General features: G+C 42.9%; 1 protein-coding gene across 2 annotated transcripts in view; it reads right to left on the bottom strand.

Annotated features, from left to right (window-relative positions):
- Positions 1 to 25,675, bottom strand: part of ZNF536 (zinc finger protein 536) — a 553,139-nt gene that overhangs the window by 266,877 nt on the left and 260,587 nt on the right. For both annotated transcript variants that reach the window (XM_058154982.1, XM_058154983.1), the window contains one exon: positions 139 to 2,310. In XM_058154982.1, the coding sequence (XP_058010965.1) occupies positions 139 to 2,310 (2,172 nt within the window). The remainder of the gene's footprint in view (positions 1 to 138; positions 2,311 to 25,675) is intronic.

The raw sequence follows: 25,675 nt of genomic DNA, 5'->3' as shown, positions 1-25,675 counted from the left end.
ACGTGATTTTATAATCTTTTTGCAGCAGTTGGCAAGCGAATCACTATGGTCATTAAGTGAACATGGTGGTTATTGTCTGCAATGGGTGCAGCTTGGGAGCCCTTCAAAGAGGAGAGCCGACAAGGAAAGTGGACATACCTGAGGAAGAAGGTGAAGATGGATGAGGGCTGTCTTCCTGAGCACTTCCGGTCTGCGAGAGGCCTCCACCCATCCCACTTTCCTCAGTGATGTTGGAGGAGCCGGGCGTGGTCGATCGGCTGACTGACTGGGATTCCTGATCGCTTCCAGACCCACGGCGCTCATCGATGGTCCCTTGGAGGATTTCATCTTCCGCCTTCCTGTCCCTCTTGTGGACTCTGGAATGAACCACCACTTGGTGGTAGGTTCTGAAAACCCGCCCACAGTCGGGACACTCGGTGGGCTTCTCCTTTGTGCCGCCATGACTCTGCATGTTGTAGTCAAGCCCCGGATTCATCCCGTGAGGCAGGAAATCTCTGCTCCCTTCCAAAGGGTCCAGTTTGTTTGACAAGTCTCTCTGATTGCCCATTTTAGTGCTGTGAACCAAATCAGCAGGCATTTTCTGCTTCGAACCATCTGCTCCTACTAACACATACTCCCGCTTCTCCTTATCAAACAGAACTCCGGCGTTTGCCAAAGGGTCTTCGTGGCTCCGCTGAATCTGGTGCTCTTTTGTCAGGAAACCATGCTCCATGGCCATTCCCCTTGCCATGAGCTGCCAAGCTTGATAGCTGTTCACAGGGTCCATCTCAGCAGCTTTGGCGGCAGCCTGCAGCCTCTCTATGCAGCTCGATTTGAGCGGAGGCACAAGGTTAAGACAACCCAATAAGGAATGCTTGTCCCCTTCAGCCAGGCTATGTCCAATGCTAGCAATAGGAGACAGGAGCTTGCCCAGGACTTCGCGTTCTTTCATGGGCAAATCCCCTTTACTGTAAGCCTGGTTCTGCTCGCCGAGGCCAGCTTTGTCCGGGGGCAGGAAACCACTCTGCAAGCAGGACAAGTATCTGGAGTACAGGTTGGCATGAGCTTCCTGGGACATGCTCCCCACAGGCATGGGGACTTCTGAGTCACTGGGGGGTTTGTTCTTCACCGACAGCTTATTCAGGTGGACTTTCATGTGGTTCTTCAGGAACCACGGCTCCTTGAAGCGCCTCCCACAGATTTGGCAGCAGTGCTCAAAGGAGTCCTTGTGCTTCCTCATGTGACCTTTCAGGAACCAGGCTTGGCTGAAGACCTGACCGCACACTTCGCACCGGAATTCATTGGCCGCCTGCTCCCCATTTCCATTGGAACCCTGGCCCTGAGCGGACTCGGCGGTGATGTGAGCTTTTTCAACATGGCTGATCAGCTCCTCCTCCTGGGATGCCGCAAAGTCACACAACGTACACTTGTAAGGCTTGTGGAGGATCCGGATGTGACGGTCTAGCTCCTCCCGCTTCTTGAACTTCCCTTTGCAAAAGGTACATCTAAACCCAGCCGCAGTGGCAACCACTTCTTCCTGGATGCTGGCAGGTTTCGGAGAGGGAACCGGGTTAGAAATATCAGGGGTGTTGTGGTTTGTGGACATGGGTACGTTGCAATTAGCCAGAGGGATAGGCTGAGTGTGAGGGTGAGCTTTGACATCAGGCCTGGGTTGCAGGAGGCTGCTTTTCAACTGCTTGTCCCTCAGGATGGCCCGTTCTTCCAACTCATGCAAGAGCCGGTTCTCTTCTCGGACCCGCCCGCGGCCTTTGCCCAGGTTTCCAAGCTTGTGAGTACGCAGGTGTATCTTCAAGTTTCCCTTCTGAGCTGCTCTGTGGTCACAATAGGGGCACTTAAATGGTTTCTCCCCGGTATGGGTGCGCATGTGTAGTGACAGGATGCTGTTAAACCGAAAGCGCTTCCCGCACAGGGGACATGGGTATTTCCTGTTCTTCCTAGCATCGTCCTCTATGTCACTCATCTGAGACATGATGCCTAGGTTTTGTCCATTTAAGAACTGCTGTAGATCTACCCTCCCGTTTAAACTGGTATCAACTTCCCGGTTGAGTTGATTGGCCAAGAGGGCCATCTGACTGCTGATAGGCTGGTTGGCTAACGAAATGTGGCTCTTGTCTTCTAGAAGTGCCACCGCCTTTTCCTCAGGGCTCTGTCTGGTTTGAAGCTCAGGAAAGGCATGAGTGAGCTGGGAAGTGATCTGATGCAACTTCTGACTCATTGAATACTGGCCATTGAGCAGGGAGCTGTTGAGGTGGGCCTCAGCTTCTGGTCCCGCTGAAGAAACACCAAGGCACAGACTAGCTTCCTCCATTCCTGCAAACAAAAAGCAAACAAAGAAGGGGAAATTTAGATTTTCAAGTAGAACAGTTTCATCAGCGGATCTACAAAAGCACAAAAACCATATGCAATGTTCGTGTAGTCAATACTCAATAAATGTATATTAAATGTCAACTGCATGGTGTACCATTGCGATTGTTTTGACTTAATTATACGAGGCCTTCATCACCCTGCATACTTTTTTTGATTGCTTGGATTAATTAGGCTTTTAAAACGAACACATTACCCTTTATAAAGTTATACCCAAACAAAAGTTATAACTATTAGCCAGCACGGGTTTGTTAAAAATAGATCATGCCAAACCAATCTTATTTTATTCTTTGACAAAGTGACTAAATTAGTAGACCAGTGAAATGCTGTGGACATAATATATTTAGACTTCAGCAAGGCATTCAACAAAGTAGACCACAACCTACTTCTTGGTAAGCTAGAAAAATGGGACCCGATAGCATCACCACCAGATGGATTTGTAAGTGTACTCAAGGTGTAGTCCTTAATGGTACTACATCTACATTGAGGCAAGTAAGCAGGGGAGCACCACAAGGTTGTTTCTTAGGCTCAGTACTCTTCAATATCTTCATAATTTTTTTTCCCGAAGGCCATCACTCTGCTAAACAAATAATTCCCTCAACACTGTCAGACTATTTACTGAATCTGCACTACTATTAATCGTTTCATAGTTCCCATCACCAATCTCTTTCCACTTATGACTGTATGACTATAACTTGTTGCTAGCAATCCTTATGATTTACATTGATATATTGATCATCAATTGTGTTGTAAATGTTGTACCTTGATGAACGTATCTTTTCTTTTATGTACACTGAGAGCATATGCACCAAGACAAATTCCTTGTGTGTCCAATCACACTTGGCCAATAAAAATTCTATTCTATTCTATTCTATTCTATTCTATTCTATTCTATTCTATAAATGACTAAGATGAAGGAATAGAAGGGGAACTCATCAAATTTGCAGATGACACTAAGCTGACAGGAGATAAGCTCAAGATCCAAAAAGATCTTGACAGACTTGAACAATGGGCCCTAGCCAACAAACTGAAATTGAATGTGGAGAGAAGCAAGGTTTTACACTTGGGCAGGAAAACCAAAGGTACAGGTACAAATTAGGTGAAACTTGGCTGAGATACAGTAACTGTGAGAGGGACCTTGGAGTCCTAGTGGACAATCACTTAAACATGAGTCAGCAGGGTGCAGCAGCTGCCAGAAAAGCTAATAGGATGCTTGGTTGTATAAACAGAGGCATAGAATCAAAATCACGTGAAGTATTAATACCACATTACAAAGCCTTAATAAGACCACACCTAGAATACGGCATCCAGCTTTGGTCACCACATTACAAAAAAGATGTTGAGACTTTGGAAAAAGTTCAAAGAAGAGCAACTAAGATGATGACAGGCCTGGAGAATAGAATAGAATAGAATAGAATAGAATAGAATAGAATAGAATAGAATAGAATAGAATAGAATAGAATAGAATAGAATAGAACAGAACAGAACAGAACAGAACAGAATAGAATAGAATTCTTTATTGGCCAAGTGTGATTGGACACACAAGGAATTTGTCTTTGGTGCATATGCTCTCAGTGTACATAAAAAGAAAAGATACATTTATCAAGAATAATAAAGTATAACACTTAATGATAGTCATAGGGTACAAATAAGCAATCAAATTATACTATGAAACAATCAATATAAATCGTAAGGATACAAGCACCAAAGTTACAATCATAGAGTCATAAGTGGGAGGAGATGAATGATAGGAATGATGAGAAGATTAATAGTAGTATTAATGCAGACTTAGTGAATAGTTTGACAGTGTTGAGGGAATTATTTGTTTAGCAGAGTGATGGCATTCGGGGGGGAAAAACTGTTCTTGTGTCTAGTTGTCTTGGTGTGCAGTGCTCTAACAGTGTCGTTTTGAGGGTAGGAGTTGAAACAATTTATGCCCAGAATGCGAGGGGTCTGTAAATAGTTTCACAGCCCTCTTTTTGACTCATGCAGTATACAGGTCCTCAATGGTGCAGGATTTGGGTTTGGCTAGTCTAGAGAAAAGAAGGACCATGGTGGACATGATAGCAGTGTTCCAGTATTTGAGTGGCTACCACAAAGAAGAGGGGGTCCATTTATTTTCCACAGCACCAGAGGGGTGGACAAGAAACAATGGATAGAAACTAATCAAGGAGAGAAGCAACCTGGATTTGAAGAGAAACTTCTTAACAGTGAGGACAATTAACCAGTGGAACAGCTTGCCTCCAGAAGTTTTGGATGCTTCATCATTGGTTTTAAGAAGAGATTGACAGTCACTTGTCTGAAATGGTATAGGGTATAGGCTGGACTGAAAGACTTCCAAGGTCCCTTCCAGCTCTGTTCTGATTGATTGATTGATTGATTGATTGATTGATTGATTGATTATCTAGTCGCATTAAGCTTTCAAGGTCACCAGGCCCCTTCTTCTTGGGATGCTACACCTGTTTACATTTGCCGATCTATATAAACAACAATGGCGATGCCTCTTGCTCCCTGCCCCTTTTAAAGAAACGAAAATAGAAATCCATTTATAAAACTTTCAGTCCCATTAAGCATATTCAATAAATTCCACATTCTCCAATGAGAAATATGGTTTTATGATTTGATCGGTGTTATGGGGGGGCGTTGGGTGGAGAGATGGCATGATATTTACTGGTACACAATAAAACAAGATAATGTTTGGGGAAAAAAATAAAGTAAAGGACAAGCTTTCGAACAATAAAAAGGATTTTGCTTTAGTCAACAAAAAGTGCGGTAATATCTCATTAAGCTGATTAGTATGCGACTTAGAAACAGTACTAGGTGCTGTAACACATGATTATAATCATAAAAATCCTTCAGTGTTTGCAAGTAAGCATTAACGAGGTATATTAAATTTTAAGGAGACTGCGACTAGCAGCTTCCCAAGCCTCTGAGATTAAGATTTAACCCTTCTGTTCCAAAGCAATTGTTCCTCCGTCATTTAAACAGGGCATCCATCTAAAGAGACCATCAATTATCTTCTTTACTTGTCAATGCGAATTCATTCAATATTTAGGCACAACCTGCTTCGGTTTTAGCTCCATTGCTAAATTCCTTTTGCAACCGGGCGAAAGAAAGAGACGAAAGGACACTGATTATTTTAAAAGAGCTCTCTTCGAAGACTCGATAAAAGCCAATTAAAAGCCAGGGAAGGTGTCACAGAAAGCTTCAACAAGTTTTAGAATTTTTAATAACTTTCTCAATATACCATAATGAGTATAAATGGTACCTACAAAGTTGGCACTGCAGAAAATTAGAACTCCAAGCTGTTTGTTAAACAGCGGCACACAGTACCGGTCAGCATAATTGTCCCTAATAATAATCATCCCTCCTTGCTATATATTCCAAGAAGGCAAAAAGGCATTTGCAAAAACTCAGTTGCTAGTGTTGCTTCTAATATGCTCTCAGAAAAGGATGGGAAGCGATCAAGTGAGACGTATGAAGGGTTGACCCTCTCAGCTTCCTTCAGTCTTGCACACTATCAAAAGGCCAGCATTCCTTCACGATGAATAGAGTACCTAATCCTTTGCAAATGGTTCAGGTGTTCAACCTGTTCATAGAGACTGACGAACAGATTCCATTTTAGTACAGAACAGAAGTTATGAACCTTTGCTCTAAATGTCAGTAATCAAGAATCAAGATAGAATCAAGATCACGGGAAGCATTAGTACCCTTTTTATAAAGTGAGACCGCACTTGGAATACTGCATCCAGCTTTGGTCATCACAAGATTAAAAAAGATGCTGAGATTCTGGAAAGAGTGCAGAGAAGAGGGACAAAAATGGTTAGGGGGCTGGAGGCCGAAACGTATGAAGAACAGTGGCAGGAATTTGGTATATCTAGTCTAATGAAAAGAAGGACTAGGGGACACATGGTATCGGGAGGTTGCCACAAAGAACAAGGGGGTCAACCTATTTTTCAAAGCACCAGAAGGCAAGACAAGAAGCAATGGGTGGAAACTAATCAAGGAGAAAAGCAACTTAAAACTAAGGAGAAGTTTCCTAACTGTGAGAACAATTAACCAGTGGAACAGCTTGACTCCAGAAGCTGTGGGTGCTCCATCACTGAAGGCTTTTAAGAAGAGACTGGACGCCATTTGTCTGAAATGGCACAGGTTCCCCTGCTCGAGCAGGGGTTGGACTTGAAAGCTGTTATTGTACGTTTGAAACTTAGTTTTCAAAAATAATTTTTTTATGGGACCTAGAGGGATGGGGTGCCACTTTGCCAGAATAAGGTTTTAGGGGATGTTATGGCTCCCCAGACTACAGTTCAGGTCATTCTGGCTGTTTAGTCAATGGTAAGAGATGTTGGGAGCTATATATCAAGCACAAAGGTACACCATACTTGCTTTAAATCTATTGATGATTTAAAGTCCTCTTATCACCAAAATGTCAAGGGCAGTGGTGGAATTCAAGTAATTTAACAACCGGTTCTCTGCCCTAATGATTTCTTCCAACAACCAGTTTGCCAAACTGCTCAGAAAGTTAACAACCGGTTCTCCCGAAGTGGTGTGAACTGGCTGAATCCCATCCCTGGTCAAGGGTCCTTCTTATTTTTAACCCCGTAACTCCAGTCTAGAATGAGGAGGTCCCTGCATTAGCAGCAGTTCAGCTTGAAATTCATATTTTGAGAGTGATCACAGTTGACTCTTTATGATGTGGAACGGACCCTAGCAAGCTTCAGGGTTGCATATCATACATGATGAGGGAGAAAAAGGCTCTGCTTAGTATTTAGTTAAATAAGTTGTATCGTGTCTTAAGCAGCAAGCAGTCTTCGATTAATGAACAAGGCAACTTCAAACAATTTGTTGTTGTTTTGTGAAGCCGGTTAGCTTAAACTAATCATAATTCATCTGGACAATAGAGGAAGCTGTGGTCAACCAATAGTAGAGCCAAAATTTTCTAAATTCTTTGCCCAGTCACAGGAAAGGTGGGTGTCCAATCCTAAAGCTCCCTTTGTCTCATTTATGTTATAATAAGCCATGAAGATTAAATTTAGACTTCAGCTCCCCCTTTTCTTTTTCTCAGCCACTTTTTTAGGAATGTCATCCCAGACAGCTTGGGGAAAATGGGTTTATTGTGACATCCAAATATAAGCAATTATGCTTGAAAATAGATTCCATAAAAAGACCATTAAAATATACTATTTATGAATCTTTTTTAAGATTCCATTTTATTAGAAATCTGCTAAAACTGACCAATGCTTTTTTTTTTTTACAGAATTTATTTTCTAACTAGGAACTAAGATATATATGTGTTTTTTTTTAAAATCCCCACTGCTGGAAAGGAATGGAAAGAAATCTCCAACAGCCAAAATGTCTGCCTGTTTAAAATCCAGCAGCTCTAATGCCTCATTACAAGCTATTGTTAAGATTTGGGGAAGAAAGGTTTATAAAAGGTCTGTAATTTAAACATTCTTAAAATAATTAAATTTCAGCCTACTCTATTTCCAAGTAAATTTACTGGACTTTCTTCTCAATAAACGGATTAAAAAAAATTGCAGCCTGGACGCTTCAAAGATTTGAGCTATAAAACTGGCTACATATACAATATCTGTGCCATAGACTTATTTACTGTTTATTCTGTTACATCTTCCAACATTTCATAGGCAGAAGCAGTATGAAACAGCCTCTGAATCCCTGAGTCCAGGGATGAAATCTCCTTCCCTTCCCTACTGATTTGGAAGTGTGTGCATGCGCCATGTGCGATTTTGGACTCTCTGTGCATGCACAAAGCCTTCTGCATGCGCGCAGAGAGTCAAAAACAGGTTACTTCCTGGTTAAAACAAGGAAGTAATGATGTCTGGGTGGAAGGGCGGAGCCTCGCGCTGCCACTGCAACCGGTTCACCGAACACCCGCCGCCACTGCTACCAGTTCGCCCGAACCAGTATGAACTGGTAGCATTTCACCCCTGTCTGAGTCCCATTTCTAATCACAGAAGACGCTCCTCTGAAGGTTTTACATATATATATATATTATCAATCTGAAACCAGTTAATTACAGAAATTTGGGTGAGGAAGAACTATTTGCCCTACAATGGATTATTCTGTACCATCTAAAATATATACCCCGAGATATGAAATGGTAGCCTGAATTTAGACTTTCCCAAATTAATGCATTTGGGAAAGAGGTTGACCTTCCTATTTTGCAATTTAAATTTCAGAGGGGGGAAAAATGGAAAATTTGTGATTTAGGAATTGTTGAGTGATAGCTATTCTCAGCTCTGCTGTGGAGCCATGTGGAGTGCGATGGCTGGACGCTGCAAGATAATCCGAAATTGTCTTCTCTGTTATACATTTAAGGAAAAGAAACAAAGTGCTGGAGTATAAAAATATTGAAAACTTATCTTCACAATGTTAATATCTGACAAAAGGGGAAAAAACCTAGAAATTGACTAGTGAACAGGTATAATAAATTAAGGACTAGCTCATATAAAAAGATAAAGGTTCCCCTCGCACATACGTGCTAGCCGTTCCTGGCTCTAGGTGGTTGTGCTCATCTCCGTTTCAGAGTCGAAGGCCAGCACTGTCCGAAGACGTCTCTGTGGTCATGTGGCCAGCATGACTCAATGCCAAAGACACACGGAACGCTGTTACCTTCCCACCAAGGTGGTCCCTATTTTTTCTACTTGCATTTTTACATGCTTTCGAAACTGCTAGGTTGGCAGAAGCAGGGACAAGTAACGGGAGCTCATCCTGTTACACGGCAGCACTAGGGATTCGAACCGCTGAGCTGCCAACCTTTCGATCGACAAGCTCAACATTTTAGCCCCTGAGCCACCACGTCCCCTTCTAGCTCATATACATAAGATTAATAAAAGCATATCTATCTGTCTGTCTGTCTGTCTGTCTGTCTGTCTATCTATCTTCTAGCTCATATACATAAGATTAATAAAAGCATATCTATCTATCTATCTATCTATCTATCTATCTATCTATCTATCTATCTATCTATCTAACTATCTATCTATCTATCTTCTAGCTCATATACATAAGATTAATAAAAGCAAATGCAAAAGAGTTTGGTGTAGTGGTTAAGGCATTCAAGATAGAAACTGGGAGACTGTGAGTTCTAGTCTCATCTTAGGCACAAAGCTACAGTGTAACCTTGGGCCGGTCACTTTCTCTCAACCCTGGGAAGGATGTAATGGCAAGCCACTTCTGAAGAACCTTCCCAAGAAAACCACAAGGACTCATCCAGGCAGTCTCTGAGAATTGAACATAATTGAATAAAAGAAAAAAGAATGAAAGGGGAAAAAATGCAGAAAGGGGGAAATTAACCAAAAGGGAACGTTTAATGACATTAAAATAGAGTCAGTGTGCCCCACAGCCAAAGTTGACCGACCTTGGCTTGCATCATCTATATAATATTTTGACCTCCAGGCATATAAATGATGTAGAAATGGTGGTAGACTTTAGGAGAAACCCTTCCATACTTCCACCTCTCACAATACTTGACAACACAGTATCAACAGTAGAAACCTTCAAATTTCTAGGTTCTATCATATCATAAGATCTAAAATGGACAGTTAACATCAAAAACATCATCAAAAAAGGACAACAAAGACTGTTCTTTCTGCGCCAACTCAGAAAGCTCAAACTGCCCAAGGAGCTACTGATCTAGTTCTACAGAGGAATTATTGAGTCTATCATTTGAACCTCTATAATGGTCTGGTTCGGTTCTGCAACCCAACAAGAAAGACACAGACTTCAGAGGATAATTAAAACTGCAGAAAAAATAATTGCTACCAAACTGCCTTCTATTGAGGACATGTATACTGCACGAATCAAGAAGAGGGCCATGAAAATATTTACAGATCCCTCACATCCTGGACATAAAGTGTTTCAACTCCTACCTTCAAAACGACGCCACAGAGCATTGCACACCAGAACAACTAGACACAAGAACAGTTTTTTCCCCGAAGGCCATCACTCTGCTAAACAAATAATTCCCTCAACACTGTCAAACTATTTACTAAATCTACACTACTATTATATTCTCATTGTTTTCATCACCAATCTCTTTCCACTTATGACTGTATGACTGTAACTTTTTATTGCTATCATTAAGGGTTAAATTGCAACCTATGACATCATTTGTGTTGTAAATGTTGTACCTTTGATGTATTTTTTTCTTTTTCTTTTATGTACACTGAGAGCATATGCACCAAAACAAATTCCTTGTGTGTCCAATCATACTTGGCCAATAAAATTCTAAAATTCTAAATTCTAAAAAATATATATAAAATTGTTCAGATGAGCTGGATTTATGATTATTTTGAGTGCAGTAAGACGTAAGTCCCACTTTTTGCATTGTTCCAGTCAGTCATCCTGCATGAATGTTCAAAAGAGCACAGCTTTCTCTCCAGATCATAGCGATTTAAAGCCATTTTTGTCTTGAACAACTCTCCAGCGGGTCTGACTGTGGCAGGCTTGTGGAATGGATGGCAAAATTTGGTTGAATCAGATTCCTATGGTTGAGACCAGCAACTGCTTAGCTAAGGTTGTTACCAAAAGAGCTACAAAGATTATTAGGGGACTGGAGGCTAAAATATAAAAAATGGTTGCTGGAATTGATCTAGTTTAATGAAAAGAAGAACTAGGGGAGACATGATAGCAGTCTTCCAATATCTCAGGGGCTGCCACAAAGAAGAGGGAGTCAAGCTATTCTCCAAAGCACCTGAGTGCAGGACAAGAAGCAATAGATGGAAACTAATCAAGGAGGGAAACAACTCAGAACTAAGGAGAAATTTCCTAACAGTTAGAACAATTAATCAGTGGAACAACTTGCCCCCAGAAGTTGTGAATGCTCCAATGCTGGAAGTTTTTAAGATGATGTTGGATAACCATTTGTCTGAAGTGGTGGAGGGTTTCCTGCCAGAGCAGGGGGTTGGACTAGAAGACCTCCAAATTCCCTTCCAACTCTGTTATTCTGTTACTCCTGTTAAGAAATACAGGGCACCAGATTTCTGAACCTATTCAGGGTCATTAAGCAGCTGTAAAACATTATTACAAAAATAAACCAGAGATTTCATGCTTACATTTTAGCCCAGAGCTGGGTGTGCTGAGCTAGTGTTTGGTTTTTTTGTTTTTTTGTTTTAAGGGGGGGGGAAAAAACCTCTAATAATCAACACTGGCGAAAATCGGTTCTGCAACCCAACAAGAAAGACACAGACTTCAGAGGATAATTAAAACTGCAGAAAAAATAATTGCTACCAAACTGCCTTCTATTGAGGACATGTATACTGCACGAATCAAGAAGAGGGCCATGAAAATATTTACAGATCCCTCACATCCTGGACATAAAATGTTTCAACTCCTACCTTCAAAACGACGCTACAGAGCATTGCACACCAGAACAACTAGACACAAGAACAGTTTTTTCCCCGAAGGCCATCACTCTGCTAAACAAATAATTTCCTCAACACTGTCAAACTATTTACTAAATCTACACTACTATTATATTCTCATTGTTTTCATCACCAATCTCTTTCCACTTATGACTGTATGACTGTAACTTTTTATTGCTATCATTAAGGGTTAAATTGCAACCTATGACATCATTTGTGTTGTAAATGTTGTACCTTTGATGTATTTTTTTCTTTTTCTTTTATGTACACTGAGAGCATATGCACCAAAACAAATTCCTTGTGTGTCCAATCATACTTGGCCAATAAAATTCTAAAATTCTAAATTCTAAAAAATATATATAAAATTGTTCAGATGAGCTGGATTTATGATTATTTTGAGTGCAGTAAGACGTAAGTCCCACTTTTTGCATTGTTCCAGTCAGTCATCCTGCATGAATGTTCAAAAGAGCACAGCTTTCTCTCCAGATCATAGCGATTTAAAGCCATTTTTGTCTTGAACAACTCTCCAGCGGGTCTGACTGTGGCAGGCTTGTGGAATGGATGGCAAAATTTGGTTGAATCAGATTCCTATGGTTGAGACCAGCAACTGCTTAGCTAAGGTTGTTACCAAAAGAGCTACAAAGATTATTAGGGGACTGGAGGCTAAAATATAAAAAATGGTTGCTGGAATTGATCTAGTTTAATGAAAAGAAGGACTAGGGGAGACATGATAGCAGTCTTCCAATATCTCAGGGGCTGTCACAAAGAAGAGGGAGTCAAGCTATTCTCCAAAGCACCTGAGTGCAGGACAAGAAGTAATAGATGGAAACTAATCAAGGAGGGAAACAACTCAGAACTAAGGAGAAATTTCCTGACAGAACAATTAATCAGTGGAACAACTTGCCCCCAGAAGTTGTGAATGCTCCAATGCTGGAAGTTTTTAAGATGATGTTGGATAACCATTTGTCTGAAGTGGTGGAGGGTTTCCTGCCAGAGCAGGGGGTTGGACTAGAAGACCTCCAAATTCCCTTCCAACTCTGTTATTCTGTTACTCCTGTTAAGAAATACAGGGCACCAGATTTCTGAACCTATTCAGGGTCATTAAGCAGCTGTAAAACATTATTACAAAAATAAACCAGAGATTTCATGCTTACATTTTAGCCCAGAGCTGGGTGTGCTGAGCTAGTGTTTGGTTTTTTTGTTTTTTTGTTTTAAGGGGAAAAAAAAAAACCTCTAATAATCAACACTGGCGACATTCGGGCCTCCAAACATATTACATCAGAAATATTATCGCACTGAGTAGGATACAGAGTGATTTATCTGCCAGATTATTAATAAATAAAATGTGTGGCAGGATGACTGCCTTGTTTTTCATCAATACATGTATAGACAATGCAAGGACTTTATAGCATAGTGGAAAGAGTTAAAATTGGGCAGATTTAGAATCAGAAAAGGGGCCTATTTATCTTTAATGCCTTATTCCAGCCAATAGCTGGTGCCCAGCTGATTTGATACCATATTTTTTATATGTTCATTTCAAAAGCTGCCTTTCTCTGAAATCCCTAAACCGATCCTTATTTGAACCTCAGATGAGAAGTTAAAATTGAGTGTTGCTGCATAAGTTTTATCTTCCAGCATTGCTACAAGTAAGAATAAATGGCAAACGGGTCATATTCTTTAATAATGGTGGTAATATTAATGATTAGGATAATGACAGAGATGGATATAACTAAATCAGAAAGAGATGTCAAGCCGTTGTTACAATGGAGCATCTGGGCCAAGGGATTTCAAGATTTAAGAGTGGAATCAAGTTGCTGAGACCAGCATTAAACTTTCCAAAAAGTCGCCAGAGCTAATCAACAGTTAGCTAATTGCTGACAAAACTCAGCATTATAAAGTTATTCCTTAATTTTGTGTAACAAACTGGTTCATTTCCATGGCATCTCGCATACAAATTTACCATATTTTCCCCAGCACTGCATATTGCAGGTGATACTCAGCCATCTATACTGTAGGGTGTCAAGTAATCATACTTGAAAATTAAAAGAAAAATATTTTAAAAGCTGACAACATGCTTAGCTATTCAGCATCTCATAAGAATATCTCAATTACCTACGACATGGCACTGCATACATAGCTGAAAACAAGTAATAGATAAGTGCCAAAAAAGTTTAGGCCATCAGGGAAAAAAACACATTTAAACAGCAAACTCATCTTAAGGTGGTTGTTTTTGGTTTTTTAAAAATCCCTTGATCAGTGAAAAATACTAATCACAGTTGTGATTGCACTAGCATCACCAAAATCTAACTTAGGAGGAATTTGAAGCAATCATTGAATTAAAGTTGGAATTAACACACAATCAGTGTTCAAACAATAATGTGATTGCCTTTTACTTTTTCTGCAATACTTTATTAACTTTATCAAAACATAAAATCTGAAAGGAAGTGAAAGTAGTAGAAAAATGGGGGAGGAAAAAGGGAAGAGGAAGAAGTGTAAGGTCACAGTGGGGGTGGGGAGTAATGAAAAAGATTGACTTCCAACTCTTTTTGTAGTGCAGTAGAATAAGAAAGTAACATTAATCTCCAACTTTTACATACTAACACAAACTTATCTAATTAGCAAAACTCAAGGTTAACTTTTGAATAACTCAGAATGTTAAAGTACACCATCTATTCCTAGGAAAACCATTTGCTTTAATTGAAACTATTTGATTTTGTAGAATGATAGGTCTCTCATACAGTGGTGAAATCCAATTTTTTTTACTACTGGTCCTGTAGGGGTGGCTTGGTGGGCATGGCAGGGGAAGGATACTGCAAAATCTTCATTCCCACACCACTCCAGGGGGAAGGATATTGCAAAATCTCCATTTCCACACCACTCTGGGGCCAGCCAGGGGTAGTATTTGCCGGTTCTCCGAACTACTCAAAATTTCTGCTACAGGTTCTCCAGACTGCTCAAAATTTCTGCTACTGGTTCTTCAGAACCTGTCAGAACCTGCTGGATTTCACCCCTGCTCTCATATAGTTAATCCCACTCATTAAACAATGACATATTGATGAATCCTAGAGCTGTGCCTTTTCTGTGGTGGCACCTGTCCTATAGACAGAATCCTTCCAGAGATTAGGATGGTTCCACCTTGCTAATCTTTCTTAAGACATTGAAGACATTCTAACAGCGAAGATGTTCCCTAGTTAGGTAAAGAAACATCTGCAAGAAAATCACCAAACTCAGAGAGCACCAAAGACCTCACGGTTCAACTCTGATCTACAAGCATTAGCTACAAACATTATATATGTTAGGTATAATGTAAAATTCACAAATGCAACGAAGATCAGAAGCTGGTTGGATACTGAAACCTATGAGATTCTGTCTGCAGTGTTACTTCTCAGGAACATCCGCTCTGATATAAACCATCAAATACAAACATTCCTAAACTGCAAGCATGCAGTCAGATCAGGTGAGTTGGATTGTTGCCAGTTCAACAAAATAACATTTTGGCTCTTTCGTCTCCTCAGGGTCTTAGTTCCCTTGCTCCAACTACTGCTTAGGTTGAATGCTTGTACCTGGTGTTGAGCATTCTGGCATTCGTCCCATAACAAAAAAAAAGAGGAACTTGCAAAGTCCATAAATTCCCTTTGACCTCAACTGTTGAAACATCTGTTGGGTTGAGTCACAAGCTGCTTGTTGGCCAAGTTTGACAGCAACAATGCCTGTTGTGCATTATCTCTCTCGGTAGTAGGTGTCGGTGGAATAAATAGCTGTGTTTCAAAGGACGAAGCAATGTTTTTATAAACAAATCTGAAGGTGATACTCTATACTGGGGGGAAAAAACGATGGTAAAAACAAAGGTGTCGTATCTAATTTGGGATCCTTGTAGGTATGTGATAATGATGGGGGCTACATCTTAATAAAACATACGTTCTAAAGAAGTATATTTACTGTACTTTGTATTCCTAATTAGATTTAAAAAAAAGCACTTCTTTGTTTTCTGAAGAACACTGCATATTTCAAAAGAGAACCGAATGTTCAATAGCGGTTCTGGGACGTTAGCAATTTCAGACGGGTGTGTTGACTCCTGACAACTGCCTGGATGAGTCCCTACAGTTTTCTAGGCAGATTTTTAGGTCTTCCTCTCTTCCTACAGCTGAGAGAACGATTAGCCCAAGGTCACCCAGCTCACTTTGTGCCTAAGGCAAGACTAAAACTCACAAACTCTCTGAGTTTCTAGCCTGATGCATAACCACTATACCTGCCTGGATGAGTCCCTACAGTTTTCTAGGCAGATTTTAGGTCTTCCTCTCTTCCTACAGCTGAGAGACAACGATTAGCCTAAGGTCACCCAGCTCACTTTGTGCCTAAGGCAAGACTAGAACTCACAAACTCTCTGAGTTTCTAGCCTGATGCATAACTACTATACCAAACTAACTCCCTCAGGCTTAGTATCTGTCCAGGACACTTTTTTACGTTAATATTCCAGTTATTATAGTGCTTTTTTTAACAAATGGGAGATGAGCATAGGGCAGATGTCAGTGGTGGGATTTATGTAAGACTCCCACCATTAGTTTACGCCCCTGTTATTCTTCCTGAAACCTCCTACCGGTCTGTTCTTGTTTTATTGGGGCAGCTTATCCTGAACCTCTTAAACCAATTTGTTACCCTTGGCAGCAGAGGAGATGTTTAGCCCATTGCATAGGTTGAGGTACAGGGATGCGGTGTCTCAGTGGCTAAGAAGCTGAGCTTGTCGATTGAAAGGTCGGCAGTCTAGCAGTTCGAATCCCTAGTGCTGCGCAACGGGCTGAGCTCCCGTTATTTATTCCAGCTTCTGCCAACCCACCAGTTTGAAAGCAGGTAAAAAATGCAAGTAGAAAAATAGGGACCACTTTTGGTGGGAAGGTAACAGCGTTCCGTGCGTCTTTGATATTTAGTCATGCCGTCCACATGACCACGGAGAAGTCTTCGGACAGTGCTGGCTCTTCAGCTTTGAAACAGAGATGAGCACCGCCCCCTAGAGTCGGGAACAACTAGCACATATGTGCGAGGGGAACCTTTACCTTTACCTTTATTCCTCCTGAGCCCATTCAGTTCTTGTTATATTGCGGCAATTTATCGTGAACCTCTTAAACCAATTTGTTACCCTTGACAGCAGAGGAGATGTTTAGCCCATTGCAAAGGTTGAGGTAAGATTCCATTGTAATATGACAATTCTGCTTTGACCAGATCCTTCTAGCCCATTGTTCCATTCTCGTGTATCTCCTCACACATGCCTTAAGTTCTCCATGTAGCCTGTGACTTTAAAAAGACTGTGTGTCCATGTGTTCCAAGAAAAGGACAATATTGTGATGATCTTTTTCCAGACAATAGGACTAAGAGCAAACAAGTGAGATAAACATGGACACAAAGATTAAAGCTTCTCTTCCCAGGGCCATCGCCATCAATCCAAGTTGCAATTCTCTGTCGTGGCTTTATTTTTTATCAATTTAAACCAGGAGGTCTGCTCATGGATCTCCCACTTCACCACTGTTTTATTTGCCAGAAGATAAGCTGGCAAATGCAGAATGGCACATCTGTTTTGACCCTAAAGGTGGGAGGGACATGCCTCTCTTTTCATTAGGAAGGAAGGGTTCTCAGGAGGCCTTCGGTTTCAGCATGAGATCAAAGGACAAGCAGCTTTCCTTACCTCCAAAATCATTCTTCATTTGTGCCTTCCTTTGCAGATGCTCTGTAGTTGTGGATAAATATCCTTTCCAGAAATGAATTTGTTCAGAATCCCGAGGTTCAAACGGAAACCCCGCTGAGGAAGCAGAAGCTTTCGAAAGCAGGAATGGAAAAGGGATGTAGTAAGAGATAATGACGTTGTCAGGATGTAGATGGATCAAGGGAGAAGGAGGAAAAAGAATGTAGAAAAGCTATGGAGTATGTATCTGTCTGTCCTTCCTTCCTTCCTTCCTTCCTTCTTTTTTTATTTTTTATTTGCATTTATATCCCGCCCTTCTTTGAAGACTCAGGGCGGCTTACACTATGTCAAGTAATAGTCTTCATCCATTTGTATATTATATACAAAGTCAACTTTTATTGCCTCCAACAATCTGGGTCCTCATTTTACCTACCTTATAAAGGATAGAAGGCTGAGTCAACCTTGGGCCTGGTGGGACTTGAACCTGCAGTAATTGCAAGCAGCTGCTGTTAATAACAGACTGTCTTACCAGTCTGAGCCACAGAGGTCCTTCCTTCCTTCCTTCCTTCCATCCATCCATCCATCCATCCATCCATCCATCCATCCATCCATCCATCTTCTAAGGAAAAAAAACCTTAGGCATCTATTTCCTTCCTGCAAATTTCACCAAAGGGAGTAACAATGGTGGTATTCAGCTGGTACTATCCGGTTCAGGCAAACTAGTAGCGGTGGCTGCGGAAGCTCCGCCCACCCGCCCGGACGTCATCATATTCCGTTTTCGACACTCTGCGCAGAGGGGGTGTGCGTGCACTCGCATTTGCGAACCGGTAGCGAAGGTAAATGAATACCTTCCCTGGGGAGAAAGCCCATTGACAACTCTGTAGTACAGGTTTGCAAATAAAATAATAAACTATATACACAACACGAAGGACCTTGGATAGGGAGATGTTCTTGTTGGATGGTATTCAAGATATCCTTGCAAGATGAAAACTATTTCATGTACAGCTGCCTTTTGCAATTGACTGAAGGGGATCCAGTCAATGCCAATGGTGGTGAAGTGGTACTCCAGATGTTTTGAGATTGCACTCAAGGCCCCTATCACTATTGTACGGTCTTTGTTTTCTTTTGTCACAGTCGTTCTACATGCAGGTATTTCTCTTCTATTCGGACATCTCCAGATACTGCCTTATCCTTTATTCAGCCTTTTTGTCTTTCTTATTGATAATTGTTATATCTGGGCTGTAATGTGACCAGTTCTATTAAACATCTGTCTAAATATCTGGCTAACTGTGCAACCAACTACAGTATAATTATAATAATTACATATAACAATCTCTCCTGTTTCAATATAGTTGCAGCCCAAGCAAACGTTCTCCAAAACTATTAAACTACCACTCTTGACATCACTGGGGTAGTTACCAGTTAAGTATATTCAGGAAAACAAAACTTTAGTTTCTAAGACCTTATCCTGTTAAGCTTTCATATGGCAATAAAGTGATGTAGCATAACATTTACGCTCTCGAGGAGTGAACTACTTCCTATACTGTGAGACTACACCCTGTTTCTAAAACTCTGAGTCTGTGCCAAAACTGGTTTTTAGGATAGGCATCAGAGAAACGACGATGGAGACAGTAAATCAAAAGACCCAATCTGCAGCTCCATCCAAACGAAGATAAAAATTCTTGCCCATTTGTCCGAAGTTATAACATGGTTAAAATAAAAAAAAAAGGATCAGGAAGAAAGGACAACTGGTATTTAATTGTCATTCTGAAAACTGTTCTAAAGCAAGACTGTGCACTGTTAGGAGGCTTAACATCTAATTTATATTTTTGTTGTTGCCATTCTCATTTGGTGCAATGGAAAATAACTTCCTCCCCCTCCCCAAGGAAATATTTCAATGAAATTGGGGAGTGGGGGAGGAAGGCTTTCTCATTGTGAATTGGCAACGGTATGCAGACAAGCATCCAATCTTTCATTGTATAATCATCTCTTTCAAAAGATGACCAGATTGGCAGTCAGGGAAACCACAAAAAAAAAAAAAAAGATAGCAAAAAGGTTCAACAACTTTTTATTTTATTTATTATTTATTTTATTATTCGAATTTATATACCGCCCTATCTCCCAAAGGACTCAGGGCGGTTCACAGGCATATAAAACATCAATATCAATATACAAATTAAAATAATCCTTAAAAAACTTATTCTAGCGCCCGAATTATTAAAAATAGAAATATAAATATAAAATATAAATATTTAAAATCAATTTAAAACCCCTCTAAATTTAAAAATCTAAGCCAGTCCTGCACAGATGAATAAATGTGTCTTGAGCTCGCGACGGAAGGTTCGAAGGTCAGGAAGTTGACGGAGTCCTGGGGGGAGTTCGTTCCAGAGGGTGGGAGCCCCCACAGAGAAGGCCCTTCCCCTGGGCGTCGCCAATCGACACTGCCTAGCTGGCGGCACCCTGAGGAGTCCCTCTCTGTGAGAGCGCACGGGACGGTGACAGGGATCTGGTCGCAGTAGGCGGTCCCGTGATAACCCGGCCCTATGCCATGGAGCGCTTTAAAGGTGGTCACCAAAACCTTGAAGCGCACCGGAAGCCCACAGGTAGCCAGTCCAGCCTGCGCAGGATGGGTGTTATGCGGGAGCCACGAGGCGCTCCCTCTATCACCCGCGCAGCCGCATTCTGAACTAACTGCAGCCTCCGGATGCCCTTCAAGGGAAGCCCCATGTAGAGAGCATTGCAGTAATCCAGGCGAGACGTCACAAGGGCGTGAGTGACCGTGCATAGGGCATCCCGGTCCAGAAAGGGGCGCAACTGGCGCACCAGGCGAACCTGGTAGAACGCTCTCCTGGAGACGGCCGTCAAATGATCTTCTAGAGACAGCCGTTCATCCAGGAGGACGCCTAAGTTGCGCACCCTCTCCATCGGGGCCAATGACTCGCCACCGATGGTCAGCCGCGGATTTAGCTGACTGTACCGGGATGCCGGCATCCACAGCCACTCTGTCTTGGAGGGATTGGGCTTGAGCCTGTTTCTCCCCATCCAGACCCGTACGGCCTCCAGGCACCGGGACAGCACTTCGATAGCTTCGTTGGGGTGGTCCGGTGTGGAAAAGTACAGCTGGGTGTCATCCGCGTACAGCTGGTACCTCACACCGAACCCACTGATGATCTCACCCAGCGGCTTCATGTAGATGTTGAACAGAAGGGGCGAGAGGATCGATCCCTGCGGCACCCCACAAGTGAGGCGCCTCGGGGCCGACCTCTGCCCCCCTGTCAACACCGACTGCGACCGGTCGGAGAGATAGGAGGAGAACCACCGATAAACGGTGCCTCCCACTCCCAGTCCCTCCAACCGGCGCAGCAGGATACCATGGTCGATGGTATCGAAAGCCGCTGAGAGGTCTAATAGGACCAGGGCAGAGGAACAACCCCTATCCCTGGCCCTCCAGAGATCATCCACCAACGCGACCAAAGCCGTCTCCGTGCTGTAACCGGGCCGGAACCAGACTGGAACGGGTCTAGATAGACAGTTTCATCCAGGTGTAAGGAAACTGATATGCCACCATACTCTCAACAACCTTCGCCAAGCGGGTTGGAGACCGGACGATAATTACCTAAAACAGCCGGGTCCAGGGAAGGCTTCTTGAGGAGGGGCCTCACCACCGCCTCTTTCAAGGCGGCCGGAAAGACACCCTCCACCAAAGAAGCGCTCGTAATCGCCTGGAGCCAGCCTCGTGTCACCTCCTGCGTGGCCAGCACCAACCAGGAGGGGCACGGGTCCAGTAAACATGTGGTGGCATTCAGCCTCCCCAACAACCTGTCCATGTCCTCGGGAGCAACAGGGTCAAACTCATCCCATAAAATGTCACCAAGACCACCCTCAGCCGTCTCACCCGTATCACCGCAATCTTGGTCCAAACCATCCCGGTTGAACGATTTTATCGATAGATAACCGTTAAACTCCTCAGCACGTCCCTGCAGCGGGTCATCCCGCTCCCCTGGTGTAGGAGGGAGCGGGTCACCCGAAACAGGGCGGCTGGGCGGTTATCTGCCGATGCAATGAGGGAGAGGCGTAGCTATGCCTCGCTTCCCTCAATGCCACTAGGTAAGTCCTAGTATAGGACTTCACTAGTGTCCGATCAGCTTCTGAACGGCTAGACCTCCAGGAACTCTAGGCGTCTTCTCCGCGCTTCATCCTCTCAGCTCCTCGGAGAACCAAGGAGCCGGTTGGGACCCGCGCGGGGTCAGAGGCCGCAAAGGCACGACCCGGTCTAAGGCCCCCGCCGCGGCCCGTTCCCAGGCCGCAACAAGTTCCTCCACCGAGCCGTGAGCCAGACTCTCAGGAAATGGCCCAAGCTCCGTCCGGAACCCCTCCGGGTCCATCAGGCGCCTGGGACGGGACCCACGTGTCGGCTCCCGCTCCCCCCGGGGGTGAATGGCGGTCAGAAAGTCCAGGCGAAGAAGAGAGTGATCTGACCATGACAAAGGTTCAGTGACTATTTCCTTTAAGTCCAGATCTCTCAACCACTGACCAGAGACAAAAATCAGGTCCAGAGTGCCACCCCCAATGTGAGTAGGGCCATCAACTACTTGGGTCAGGTCCAAGGCCGTCATGGAAGCCATGAACTCCCGAGCTGCTGTCGATGACGAGCCGGACGATGGCAAATATTTTTTTCAAATATCCACCTGCTAACCTAACAACAGGGACGCGATGGCTCAGTGACCAACACACTGAGCTTGTCAATGAAAGGTCGGCAGTTCAGCGGTTCGAATCCCTAGCGCCGCGTAATGGGGTGAGCTCCCGTTACTTGTCCCAGCTTCTGCCAACCGAGCAGTTCGAAAGCAGGTAAAAAATGCAAGTAGAAAAATAGGGACCACTTTTGGTGGGAAGGTAATGGCGCTTCATGTGCCTTTGGCGTTTAGTCATGCCAGCCACATGACCATGGAGAGGTCTTCGGACAGCGCTGGCTCTTTGGCTTTGAAATGGAGATGAGCACCGCCCGCTAGAGCCGGGAATGACTAGCACATATGTGCGAGAGGAACCTTTAACTTTTAACCTAACAATGATAAAATGAGCTAATACCAGTTTTCTTTCCGTAAAAAAGAGAAATTGCCTAATCAACTTGAGGATGAATGGAAAAGGCTTAGTTAGTACTGGAGAACCCAGGTTCAAGGTTGTGATATGAATATGAATCCTTTGGTTATTCAAAAATGATCCTCATTATTTGAGTAACTGAAAGATTCATATTTATATCACACTCATACCAACACTGACAGGGCCAAGCCATTAATATTTAAAAAGAGAACAAATCCCACTCCTTTCTAGAACTGATGATGTTATCTAGTTTGGTAAGGAGATGTCTGCAAGAAAACAACCAAGCTCAGAGGGTACCAAGGATCCCGCTCCCTCCTCCTCCTCCTCCTCCTCCTCCTCCTCCTCCCCTCCGCAAACCATACTCCTTTCTAGCACTGATGATGAAGGGGTGAAATGCTCCTGGATCGGACTGGATCATACGATCCAGTAGCGATCGTGGCTGGTTGTTCGGCGATCCGGTAGCAATGGCAGAGCAAAGCTCTGCCCACCCACCTGGATGTCATTACTTCCTGGTTCTAACCAGGAAGGAATGTGTTTTTTACCTTCTGCGCATGCGCAGAAGGTCTGCGCGCCCATGTGACATGTTTTTTTAATTTTTTAATTAATTTTCTATTTTATTTGCATTTATAAATAAAATGAAGACTCAGGGCGGTTTACACTATGTAAGGCAATAGTCTTCATCCATTTTTATACTATATACAAAGTCAACTTATTGCCCCCCAACAATCTGGGTCCTCATTTTACCTACCTTATAAAGGATGGAAGTCTGAGTCAACCTTGGGCCTGGTGGGACTTGAACCTGCAGTATTGCAAGCAGTTGCTGTTAATAACAGGCTGCATTAGCCTGTTGAGCCACCAGAGGCGAGCACTTCCTGACCAGTAAGGAAGGTAAGTAGATTTTACCCCTGTGATGATGTTACCTGGTTTAGTAATGAAACATCTGCAAGAAAACAGCCAAGATCAGAGAGCACCAAGGATCCCACATTTCAACCTGAGCTACAAATATTCTCTTCCATTAATTCATATCTCAGCAGTTCAGTGGGGGATGGATTTTGTGGGTCAAGGCAGAAAATAGCGTCCAGATTCTGCAGGAACTTCAACTGCCTTTGGTAACATTACTACAGGTAGGATTACTTATACCATTGGATAATTCACTATCAAAGCCATATCTGATCCCTCTAGATGCAGGGGTGGGCTTCAAAAATCTTAGCAAGGGGTTCTCTGCCTGGTTGCTGGGTGGGCATGGCCTAGTCAGCCTCTTGCACCATGGCTGGGGGGCAGGGGGGCATTTTTGCTCTCCCCGGGCTCCGGAGGCCCTCTGGAGGCCTGTTTCTAGCCTTCCCAAACTTCCAGTAGGCCTGTTTTCGCCCTCCCTGAGTCTCTGTGTGCGCACTGCACTTATCTGATCAAAAATAGGCATGGGGACTCCTGGGAGGAGCAGGGCAAGGTGGATGTGGCCAGCCAGGAGTGGGGTTTGGGGGTTCTCTGAACTGCACAGAATCTTAGCTAGAGGTTCTCCTGAACCCCTGCGAACCCCCAGCAGCCCACCCTTGTCTAGATGTGTTTGGACTAAAAACTTCCAGTGCCAGCCAGCATGGCTTTCTGCATTCCTAACATATATAGAAGTATATAACCCCACAATTGTTCCCGTAGAATGACTCCAAGAAAAATAGATATGCTAATAAGTGGGAAGGTACAAGCTGCCGATGGCATTGCTTAGATAACAAGAGTTTATTATTCAAATACTGTGGCACTCTCATTCAGGGTTAGGTGCAAAGGGATGAACGAAGGTGGCTCGAAAGGCAGCCCATGATTATATAAGAATCATTCCTCAGTTTGTTTTGTGCAGTCATGTTGAAAACAGTTTCATTGCCTCCACGACTGTTAAACACATACGGAAAGTGCACCGAGCTATATTATCTTAAAGCTATCTTTAAACGAATCTGTTCTGTGGAAGCCATCCATAGTTGCTATAGAACTGAAGATATTTTGACGGGGGACTGAAAAAGTGCATTCAAGGAGCATGTGGCATGTCTGTTTCTTGCTCTGCGGTGCCAAATTATCTAAGAATTTTACAAGTCAGTGCTATCGGTGGCAGCTTCCCTTCCAGCTTTCAGCCAGGGAGAGCATAAAACATACATTCTTCCACAACTTCAGCTCTTTTGGCTTTTCTTTAATTTTTTTTTTTTTCAGAGAATATGTCAGGCTTTCAAAGGGCCTCGTTGTACCCACACATTTTCACAAAATGATGCAAAGGGACAAGCATCTAAAAATATTGGGCAACTTAAAATTGCAGCGTGGAATAATCGGACCTATTCATTTATAGCCCCACCCCCCCACCCCGATTATGAAACGCCTGTATTGTGTGTTCCACACTCAGGAACAAATTCTTTAACTGCGGTCATAGAAGCTATTCTTATGACACCAGTGGGCTTTGCATGTTATCCTTAAGCGGATTGATTTTTGGTTCATTTTTTAAAGGAAAAATGCCTTTATAAATCCTGTATTCCTGCTACTGTGATTATTATTATTACTATAACAATATTTCCTCATATTACATTGTATAAATATTCTGCTAATACTATTACATTTCCTCTTCACTACCTTGTTTCCCCAAAAATAAGCCCTCCCCCGAAAATAAACTCTCCCCTGAAAATATTTAAACGTATGCACAGCCGGTCTCTGCCATTTCCTCTGGTTAGGGTTAGTGAGACAGAGCTGGAAATCGGGTAAGATCTTGGTCTAAATGTCCCAAAATAATAAGACTTCCCCAAAAATAAGGCCAAGCGCTTATTTCAGGGTTCAAAAAAACATAAGACAGAGTCTTATTTTCAGGAAAACGCAGTATTATTACATTATGCTCTGTAGCGGGGGTCTCCAACCTTGACAACTTTAAGACTTGTGGACTTCAGCTCACAAGTATTCTGGTATTCTGAGAGTTGAAGTCCACAAGACTTAAAGTTGCCAAGGTTGGAGACGCTTGCTCTATAGCAGGGGTGTCAAATATGTGGCCTGAGGGCCGGATGCGTTATGCACTGGCCACGCCCACCCCTGGTTTAGCGAAGGGGGAAAAGTCACGATACGTCATGTGACGACAATGTGACGCTGCGAGTTTGACACCCCTGCTCTACAGTATTATTAGCAATGTTTTCTG

Source organism: Ahaetulla prasina, chromosome 12 (genome assembly GCF_028640845.1).
Source record: "Ahaetulla prasina isolate Xishuangbanna chromosome 12, ASM2864084v1, whole genome shotgun sequence".
Taxonomy (NCBI): Eukaryota; Metazoa; Chordata; class Lepidosauria; order Squamata; family Colubridae; genus Ahaetulla; species Ahaetulla prasina.
Note: the sequence above shows the minus strand (reverse complement) of the source record. Positions and strands in the feature narration are given on the sequence as shown.